Genomic DNA, 10,462 nt, shown 5'->3' on the forward strand with positions numbered 1-10,462 from the left:
GGATAAGATGCCGATTTTTGTGCCGTGTCAAATAAATTATAGATGAAGAAAAAAAAAGATGCCGATTACATCTTTGCGTTATCACTGACAGTGCGAACAAAGTATTCGTTGTGATAAAGTAAACAGTGAAATGCTGATATAACACTCAAAACTAGACGGCTCACGTGTTGTCAAAATGAGTCAACTTTTCATTGAATGCATTTACTAATGCCCATGTTCCATCCGTCACGACAGCAACAATAAGAACGCGAATACATAGACAAGGCAAATTGAGTACATACATCCCTCTCTACCTAGCAGCTTGATGGGTGAGCACCGATTCATCGATGCTATTCCCATTCATTCTATGTACGACCATTGAAGTGTTCAGTTCGTAGTTCGCGCGATCAAATTTAAATTTAAAGTTAATAAAGATAGTTTGCTAAGTGTTAATCACGTGTATTCCATCGATCGATCAACCGTATACAGTCCACTCTAAACTAATCCGGCCAGGGAATCGTGAACAAACTTTGAGTGTCACGGGTTTCACGTTTCTAACCCACGTCTTATGGTCCATTGATGTGGAACATAAATTGGTCCTTCGAGCCGGATCATAGCACAGTGAATGAAAAGTGACTCAAAGGATCGGTATCCAGTTCATATAAGGTTTCCTTCCAAGAAGGAATCATTCCAAGAACACGTGATAAAACAGCAGATCGAAAAGTACAGCCGTCGCGAAGTACAGTCGTCGCGTGCGCGTCGCGAGGTGAAATTGCGAGTCGATACAAGCGAGAACGTGTTCAAGGACGTTTTGCTGCGCGTGTGCTACGTTGCCGTTTTTGTGTGAAAGAGAGTCTCGATACGAACACTGTGTGAGAAAAGACCATCGAACAAAAAAGTAGTAAAGTGAGAAGTTTCGAAATGCCGCTAGAACATTCACCAGTAAGAAATATGCTAGAAAATCAAAACCAAGTGGACCAACTGCAAGAAGGTCAGAATGTTCCACTTCTGAGTCGAAGCCGAAACAGTAATACTCCAACCGGACAACATTCAAGGTCCAATTCGTCCGCTTCATTTCACGGATTCAATTGGGAGGAGGGAATGGAGCTGGAGTCGATGCGAAAATTGAAGGGCTTGTTCCGGCAGAGAGGACAGATCGAACAGAAGCTAGTGAGGATTCAGTTGACTTTGCAGACGCAGAGTAGTATGACGTTAGCCCAGTTGCAGTGCGCGGAGAAGAAACTAGTTGTAATCTACAGCGAGTTTAGCCACTTCCATAGTGAAATCATGGCCTTGATTCCTGATGAAGCATCGGATGAGCAAGATGAAATTTACTGCACTTTTGAGGATCGTCATACCGAGTTGTCGAATCACATCCAGGAAAGAATCAATGCTGCTACTCAAATGCAAACCGTGAGGTCATCTGTTTCCCCACAGGTTATTATTCAGCAGCAGCCGTTGAAAGCACCTATTCCTACATTTGACGGTAATTATGCTAATTGGCCAAAATTCAAGGCGATTTTCCAAGACCTGATGGCACAGTCCAGGGACTCAGAGTCATTAAAACTGTACCACCTAGACAAAGCATTGATTGGATCCGCAGCAGGTATATTAGATGCAAAAATAATCAACGAGGGTAATTATAAGCAAGCGTGGAAGGTGCTAACAGACCGTTACGAAAACACACGTGTAATCGTTGAGTCACACATTCAAGGATTGCTTACCCTAAGAAAAATGTCTCAAGCAACATTCAAAGAATTGGATGGCTTGCTAACTGAAGCAACCGGTCATGTTGAAGGCCTACGGTACCAAAAACAACAGTTAACGGGTATCTCCGAGCACATCGTGGTGCATCTTATCGTCAGTGCCTTGGATAATTCGACCCGCATGGCTTGGGAACGTATCCAGCAAAGAGGTGTGCTCCCGAAATACGAACAAACAATCTCCTTTCTCAAAACCAGTTGTCAAGTGCTGGAGCAGTGTGAATCGTCGCAAGCTTTCTCCCAACGAACCGCCGTAAAATCAAAGTTTTCACCAGTCAACAACAAAATGCCATCGCTCAAGACTAACGCAGTTACTTCAAGTTCCAGCAAGTCTTCAGGTTCCTGCCACTTTTGTGGAGGTTCACATCTTAACTTCCAATGTGAGGAATTCAAGCAGCTGACAGCAACTCAAAGGGCAGAAAAGGTTCGAGCAAAAGGTTTGTGCTTTAACTGCCTCCGGAAGGGACATCAGTCCAAACAGTGCACGTCTAACAACACGTGTCGAAAATGCAGCCGCAAACATCACACCATTCTCCACGATGATGCTGAAAGGAACAGCAGTCAGGATTCAAAGGCCGACATTGCCGCGCCAAAGCAACCTGTCGCGAATAATCAACCAACTGTTGTTCAACCTTCTGTTTCGGTGGTGGATAAACCAGTATCCACTACATGCTCAAGCAATCACGTTTCAACATCAAAGACCGTCTTGCTGTTGACTGCTGTCGTTCAAGCCATTGATGAACATAACCAGTCCCACCCTTGTCGAGTCCTACTTGACAGTGGGTCTCAAGTTAACTTTGTCACCGAGAAAATGGCAACCCGCCTCGGTTGTTCTAGAATGCCAGCAAATGTATCAATCACTGGAATCAATGCCCTGAGAAGTCTAGCTCGTGATAAGGTGTTCGTTAAATTCCAATCGAGCTACGGAGACTTTCAAGCCAACATCGAGTGTCTGGTTACAACCAAGGTAACTGGAACTATTCCTAACCGAACGATTGATTTCAGCTCCTGGGAACTTCCTGAAGGCATTCAACTCGCCGATCCACATTTCTTCCAGCCATCCGAAAAGGTTGACATGTTAATCGGGGGAGAATTGTTCTTTGATCTTCTTAAGCCCGATCAAATAAGTCTTGGTGACAATTTACCACAACTTCGAGAAACTCATCTTGGATGGGTGGTAGCTGGAGTAATAAACGAGCCGTACATTTCGAATGCGGCTATTCAACACGTCAACCATGCTTCGATCGATTCCATCGAGGAAATGATGCATCAATTTTGGAAGGTGGAGGAAGTACCAAACGCATCTCCATTTTCATCCGAACAGCTGTCCTGTGAAGCCCATTTCCTGTCGACGTACAAGCGCGATGCAACGGGTAGGTTTGTTGTAAAACTACCGTTTAAAGAAAACCTCAACCGGTTGGATAATTGCCGTTCTTTGGCACTCAAGCGATTCCTTATGTTAGAAAAACGATTGGAGCGTAATCCCGAGCTGAGGCAGCAATACAACGATTTCATAAGGGAGTATGAAGACCTCGGCCATTGCAGAGAAGTTAAGGAAGCTGAGGATCCAGGTAATATGGATACGTACTATCTGCCGCATCATGCAGTATTACGACCGTCAAGCTCAACCACGAAGTGCCGCGTCGTATTCGATGCTAGTGCCAAAATGGACCCATCAAAACTATCGCTCAATGAGGTTCTTCAAGTAGGACCAGTTGTACAGAATGGCATATTCTCTATTACGCTGCGATTCCGTAAGTACGCTTATGCATTTTCAAGCGATATAGAAAAAATGTACCGGCAAGTGTTCGTTGCGCCGGAAGAACGCCGATTCCTCCGATGCTTTTGGAGGTCCGACCCGTCACATCCATTAAGGGTTCTCGAGCTTAATACCGTTACTTACGGAACAGCTTGTGCGCCATACCAAGCAACAAGGTGTTTGGTACAACTTGCCAAGGAAGAAGGTTCCGAGTTTCCCATCGGCTCTCGAATCTTGACTGAGGACTTTTACGTTGACGATGCGCTTTCTGGCGCTAACACGTTGGAAGAAGCTCTCGAAAGCCAACGTCAATTAAAAGAACTGCTAACCAGAGGTGGTTTCCATATTCACAAATGGTGCTCCAATTCGGCAGAGTTTCTAGAGCACATTCCACCAGCCGACCGAGAAAGGAAGGTTCCTTTTCATGAGTACGGAGCAAATGAAGTAATAAAGGTGCTTGGATTGTTGTGGGATCCTGACGGCGACGTCCTCATGATAGCCAATCCGCCGAAATGTTCTTTTCCGGATGATGAGCTAGCCACGAAACGAATGATTTATTCCGAGGTGGCAAAATTGTTCGATCCACTCGGACTGTTTGCACCAGTAATTGTCATGGCCAAACTCTTGGTACAGCAGCTTTGGAAAATATCAGCTGGATGGGACGATCCCATCGACGAAACCATCCGCGAAAATTGGGCTACTCTGCGCGCATCCCTTCCAGACCTTGGACGCATTCACGTTCCAAGGTGTGTTATGTTCCCGAATGCGATTGCATATGAGTTGCATGGTTTTTCCGATGCATCGAACGTGGCGTACGGTGCATGCGTCTACTTGAGAAGTATTTTCACCAATGGATCCGCCAACCTACGTCTTCTATGCAGCAAGTCAAAGGTTGCCCCATTAGACGATGTCTCCATTCCTCGTAAAGAGCTCTGTGCCGCTCAGCTGCTTTCGAAATTGATCAGCCAGGTCGTTCCCGCGCTTCGAATGAACTTTCGAGAAGTTGTTCTCTGGTCGGACAGCACCATTGTTCTGGCATGGCTGAAGAAACCGTTAGATCAACTTCAGACGTTCGTAAGGAATCGGATTGCTTTGATACGAAAGGATACTAATGAGTATCGATGGAGTTATGTTTGCTCGGCCAATAATCCCGCCGATATCGTTTCTCGAGGAAAGCTGCCAGAAGATTTAAAACAAAATATTCTCTGGTGGAGCGGTCCAAGGTTCCTGTGTGAAGTAGAATATGACGTTGAAGACACCGAAGAGATTTTGGAGAATCTTCCCGAACTAAAAGTCCACGTCATAACCATGTCAGCTCACGATTCGTTTCCATTCTTCGGAAAATTCAGTTCTTTTCGGAAAATCCAGCGCACCATGTGCTACGTTCTACGGTTTATTCGAAATTGCAAACGGCCAAAGTCTAATCGTGTGAAGCAAGTACATCTTTCCATCGAAGAACTACGTCAAGCATCCGAAGCAATCGTCAAGGCGATTCAACAAGCACATCTTGGGGAGGAAATTAAGCGAGTGATTTCCAACCAAACATGCAAGCGTCTTGGTAACCTGCGTCCAGTGTATGAAAACGGTTTACTACGAGTTGGAGGGCGATTAGATCGCTCAGTACTGCCGTTTGCTGCAAACATCAGTTAATACTTCCCGATAAAGATCCTGTAACGAAAAAACTCATTAGAACTTTGCATATGGAGCATCTTCACGTCGGCCAGGCCGGTTTGATCAGCATCATTCGTCAAAGGTACTGGCTTTTAAATGCTAAATCAACTGTGCGACAAGTAACACGATCGTGCGTTACATGTTTCCGAACAAAACCCGTTGAAACCAAACAGCTAATGGGAAATCTCCCTACCTCGAGAATTGTGCCATCACCACCGTTCGCAGTTACTGGCGTCGATTATGCCGGTCCATTCATGGTGAGGCAAGGTTCTTATCGTCCGAAGCTTGTTAAGTCCTACGTCGCAGTTTACGTATGTATGGCGACAAAGGCTGTACATTTAGAGATTGTGTCCGACTTAACAACGGATGCCTTCTTGGCGTCTTTGAAACGGTTCATTAGTCGGAGAGGAATGGTGCAGCAAATTCACTCTGACAATGCGACCAACTTTCATGGAGCAAGCAACCAACTGCACGAGTTGTACCGACAGTTTCAGAATCAACAAGAGGTGAAGAAAATCCAGCAGTTTTGTGAAGTACGCGAGATACAGTGGCATTTCATCCCACCAGACGCACCAGAGTTCGGTGGTCTCTGGGAAGCGGCGGTCAAGGCGATGAAAACTCACCTGAAGCGAGTCATAGGGAATGCAAACCTCACTTACGAAGAAATGGCAACCATTCTAGCCGAAATAGAAGCCATTTTAAATTCTCGTCCGTTGTTCAGTTTGTCCAACGATCCTGCCGATCCACAGGTAATAACACCAGCTCATTACCTCATAGGTCGACCGTTGTCTGCACCAGCTGAGCCATCTTTAGAAGACACCAAGGTGAACCGACTCGATAGATGGCAACACCTCCAGCTCATGCGTGAGCATTTTTGGCGAGCGTGGTCAAGGGACTACCTTAATTCTCTCCAACCACGTAAGAAGAATACCAGAGCAACGTCGAACGTTCGACCTGGCATGGTCGTTCTTCTCCACGATAAGACGCAACCTCCGCTCAGCTGGAAACTGGGCAGAATCACCGGAGTGTATCCTGGTGACGACGGCTTAGTGCGAGCCATTGACGTATTTTCCAACGGAGCAACATACCGTCGTCCAATCAACAAGGTCTCGATAATTCCAATCGAGGACAACGTCTGCTCTGCCCCGGTCCTTTGTTGATACGAAGTTTCAACCCGGGGGGAGAATGTTCCATCCGTCACGACAGCAACAATAAGAACGCGAATACATAGACAAGGCAAATTGAGTACATACATCCCTCTCTACCTAGCAGCTTGATGGGTGAGCACCGATTCATCGATGCTATTCCCATTCATTCTATGTACGACCATTGAAGTGTTCAGTTCGTAGTTCGCGCGATCAAATTTAAATTTAAAGTTAATAAAGATAGTTTGCTAAGTGTTAATCACGTGTATTCCATCGATCGATCAACCGTATACAGTCCACTCTAAACTAATCCGGCCAGGGAATCGTGAACAAACTTTGAGTGTCACGGGTTTCACGTTTCTAACCCACGTCTTATGGTCCATTGATGTGGAACAGCCCACTATCGCACAGAGACTGCATTTCACTAAAGTGCCTCACTGCATCAGCCGCTCTCGATGCTGAGATCCGCTGCAACTAGTGCGCTATCTATTGCTACGCCACAGCTGTGGCCGCTTTCCGTCATCGCTGGTATCCACTGCACTGCTAGTGCTGCTGTTAAGGGAGGACGACTGCTGTTGTCGCTGTCTAGAACTATTATGAGCGGCTCCGGCTGAAACAGGCTCTTATATAGGCCAAATAGCATGTTTTCAATTGCAAGGTATATGATCCTGTCGACCGTGCTTGGGAAGCAAGCATATAACGACCAATCAGAGGTTGAATTTTTCGTTTTGACAAGGCTTGACTATTTTCAATAGTACAATAGTGTGAATAATAAAATTACAATTATCTTATTTTGGGAAGAATCTTAGAAGATTTTCCAATCTATTGCTGCAAGAACGAAGGAAATCCATCGAATACTAACCGATTTATTAGCATTTGAAATTGGACATATTTTTCACTTTTTTCGGTTTTAGATTTTCATTTCACATCCCTATGTAGCCGAACTTCCTGAGAGAAGTATTCTACTTCAAAACGTTGCATTATGCGGGTGGTACTGAAGGGTGGTACTGAAGAATTCTCTCGACGAAAGAGCGGCGAGAGCTCGCACGGTGTTTTTGCTGTTTGGTTTTGTATGAGGATGAGAGAGACCGAAATAATTCTTCATCACAAGCGCAAGATGTTGGTTGGTACTCAAAATAAAGAGAAAGAGAGAGATTTGGATCACCACTTATATCGGTTTCCAAAAAATCAAAAAATGGGCGAGGAGTGGATACGGTTCAAAAGTCAAGTGCCTTTTTCGCAAAAAAATATTGGAAACTTATTTTGTATATAATAAAGTTTGCTGTAACATATAAAAAATAATGATCTGATCTTGTTTCAAAAGGAATATCAAAGGTATAGTGGTATAAAACAAGAATTTTAACGGCAAAACCCTTATTCTGAACATAATTGAACATAATCAGATAGCTCAGTAAAATTGTGAAATAGGTACCTAGTGTCTTCAGCAAAGTTGTTTTTCATGTTTTTGGAAAAAATGGTAAAAATTGTTGATTTTTCGAGAAATTATTTATTTTATATCTCTGGTAGGGGGATCCATCGCGGATCTGTTGATGTTAAAAGCAATATCATTTTTTACTCTAAAACTTTTCCGAAGACAGCATTGCTCTAAAATGTAACGTTCGCGAGAAAATGACTATCGACCGATTTTCATTTGTGGACCACAGTGTGGCGCGGGAAGGCATTTTTAGCTTAAAACTTTCAAAATTTGTGAAAAAATCTTAAAAAAAAATTACCGACATTTTTTTTTCCACAATGTTTTTGGAGTTCTACGTCATCACTATAAACAAAAAAGAAGCCTACCTGATAGCGAATTTCTTTATTCCACTAGCTCACCTCGTTTTGACATGGAGCCCACCTAACAGCTGTCGAAATCCTTCTCTATTCGCTCTATTTTGACCCAGTACTGAAATGCACCGTGGAAATTTGTCAGTTCCAACTCAACCACCGCGCGTGCTTGGTTCGGAAACAACTATCCAGCATCTCTTTTTTACTTGCGTTGTAAATCGTATTGTTGTTTTTTTTTATTCCTCGGCAGATTTGCCCTGCGGCAGTGCAACAAAGAAATTCGCTATGAGACTCATGAAACTCAAATCATCTCCATCCCTCTCTATATTCCGTTGCTGGCAAGCGATTTTCGTTACAATTAGCGCTCCCTAGCTTTCACTTTTTGTAACCAATTGTACTAAGCGTATATACAGCGACGATTTCCCCTCAGGCGACACTAGCGACCCTTTCGTATTATTTGTGAAAACTACGTCTGTCAGTTGAGATTTCGTTTATTTTAATTTGGATGTTAAAAATTAGTATCTAACTTGTAAGTTTTCCACTAATAACTCAAGAAAATGTCCGTCAAAGATGAAATAACGCAGTTTAAGTTATGGGCTACAAAACTTGGATGCCCATTAGAAAAAATTCCACCGGACGAAACACTCAGAAAGTATGTTTTCATTTCCTCTACTACGATAAACGAAACATTTTCAAATTTCAGATACATTCGCGGAAAGCAAAGCATCGTTTTTCATCACATAATGAATGAAGTTCGTCCCCGACAGGAAATATCTACCATGCGAAATAACGTTCTAGTGGCTAAACTTCGTCAGTTTCAAAAACTAGGCAATGTTGTGGCTGTATGTCATGCAAACATTCGTGCTCTTAGAGTTTTTCAATTTATATTCGTTTTGTTTTAGAAATCCAAATTGAATCAAATGCCTGAGGAACTGAAAAGGTTTGAACAGATAGAAAAACTAAAAACTAAATGTAACGAAACTGAAACTCGAATTACCAACTCTATAAACTCCCTAAAAACTATAACAGCTAAGATTAAGCAAAAGAGTAAGAATCTCCTCTACATGGATTGTTTTCCTTTTAACTAATAGTGTGTTTTATTTTCAGACATTCAAAAAGTGCATCACACAACGAAATTGTCCGAGATAGACGACAAATTATTTTACCTCAGAGCAGTGAACAACGCGCTGACTAAAATGTCGAAAAAGGAGGTTGAAATTAAGGAAACGATTGACCACTTGATGCCCGTTAAATTGCACGATTCTACGAAAACCAAAGAGGATGCTATTGGTGCAATTCAACGGTGTCTGCAGTATCTTGAAGAATTTTATTCCAAATTTGCGGACCTGAAACAGGAAGGATGTAAACAGGCCCAGCAAAGTCTCTGGAACAACATGAGGGTCGCCCTGGCGGGTATTCCAAACTATCACCTTTGGACTGTCCTGATAGAGATGAAGGAGAAACAGTTGCTAGAAATTGCTGAAGTTGATCGACAACAAAATGAGCTGGAAAAGGAAGTAACCCTTTCAGATCAGGATATGCTTCAAGTAAATATGGCAAGGCTCTGTGGATCCCACATCAATTTGTTTATTGACCTTGTCTCAATGAAGCATTCGGTTCAGTCTCTAAGGGAGGACTATTTGGCCAAGTATACACCATTTTCACAGATGCTGGAGACAAAGATGAATTTGCTGAATACTGCTGTTAAGGGAGGACGACTGCTGTTGTCGCTGTCTAGAACTATTATGAGCGGCTCCGGCTGAAACAGGCTCTTATATAGGCCAAATAGCATGTTTTCAATTGCAAGGTATATGATCCTGTCGACCGTGCTTGGGAAGCAAGCATATAACGACCAATCAGAGGTTGAATTTTTCGTTTTGACAAGGCTTGACTATTTTCAATAGTACAATAGTGTGAATAATAAAATTACAATTATCTTATTTTGGGAAGAATCTTAGAAGATTTTCCAATCTATTGCTGCAAGAACGAAGGAAATCCATCGAATACCAACCGATTTATTAGCATTTGAAATTGGACATATTTTTCACTTTTTTCGGTTTTAGATTTTCATTTCACATCCCTACGTAGCCGAACTTCCTGAGAGAAGTATTCTACTTCAAAACGTTGCATTATGCGGGTGGTACTGAAGGGTGGTACTGAAGAATTCTCTCGACGAAAGAGCGGCGAGAGCTCGCACGGTGTTTTTGCTGTTTGGTTTTGTATGAGGATGAGAGAGACCGAAATAATTCTTCATCACAAGCGCAAGATGTTGGTTGGTACTCAAAATAAAGAGAAAGAGAGAGATTTGGATCACCACTTATATCGGTTTCCAAAAAATCAAAAAATGGGCGAGGAGTGGA

At 43.1% G+C, this 10,462-nt stretch overlaps 3 protein-coding genes across 3 annotated transcripts; all 3 read left to right on the plus strand.

The window, feature by feature from the left end:
* The first annotated feature begins 900 nt into the window (after positions 1 to 900).
* LOC129719658 (uncharacterized) lies at positions 901 to 5,151 on the plus strand. Its single transcript, XM_055671050.1, has one exon. It carries the CDS (start codon positions 901 to 903, stop codon positions 5,149 to 5,151), a length of 4,251 nt encoding a protein of 1,416 aa, XP_055527025.1.
* A 50-nt stretch (positions 5,152 to 5,201) lies between these two features.
* On the plus strand, positions 5,202 to 6,332 carry LOC129719659 (uncharacterized). The gene has a single exon (XM_055671051.1). It carries the CDS (start codon positions 5,202 to 5,204, stop codon positions 6,330 to 6,332), a length of 1,131 nt encoding a protein of 376 aa, XP_055527026.1.
* A 2,249-nt stretch (positions 6,333 to 8,581) lies between these two features.
* LOC129723550 (augmin complex subunit dgt5-like) lies at positions 8,582 to 10,096 on the plus strand. The gene is made up of 4 exons (XM_055677840.1): positions 8,582 to 8,754; positions 8,806 to 8,944; positions 9,005 to 9,149; positions 9,210 to 10,096. Exons 1-4 carry the CDS (start codon positions 8,660 to 8,662, stop codon positions 9,863 to 9,865), a joined length of 1,035 nt encoding a protein of 344 aa, XP_055533815.1. The 5' UTR covers positions 8,582 to 8,659; the 3' UTR covers positions 9,866 to 10,096.
* The last annotated feature ends 366 nt before the right edge of the window (positions 10,097 to 10,462 follow it).

This window comes from Wyeomyia smithii, chromosome 2 (assembly GCF_029784165.1).
Source record: "Wyeomyia smithii strain HCP4-BCI-WySm-NY-G18 chromosome 2, ASM2978416v1, whole genome shotgun sequence".
Taxonomy (NCBI): domain Eukaryota; kingdom Metazoa; phylum Arthropoda; class Insecta; order Diptera; family Culicidae; genus Wyeomyia; species Wyeomyia smithii.

Bases quoted from the DNA above. Each gene is read 5' to 3' on its own strand.
- LOC129719658 (XM_055671050.1), top strand. From the start codon at position 901: ATGCCGCTAGAACATTCACCAGTAAGAAATATGCTAGAAAATCAAAAC.
- LOC129719659 (XM_055671051.1), top strand. From the start codon at position 5,202: ATGGAGCATCTTCACGTCGGCCAGGCCGGTTTGATCAGCATCATTCGT.
- LOC129723550 (XM_055677840.1), top strand. From the start codon at position 8,660: ATGTCCGTCAAAGATGAAATAACGCAGTTTAAGTTATGGGCTACAAAA. The intron at 8,945-9,004 runs GTATGTCATGCA...GTTTTGTTTTAG, and splicing joins AACTAGGCAATGTTGTGGCT to AAATCCAAATTGAATCAAAT. The intron at 9,150-9,209 runs GTAAGAATCTCC...TTTTATTTTCAG, and splicing joins AGCTAAGATTAAGCAAAAGA to ACATTCAAAAAGTGCATCAC.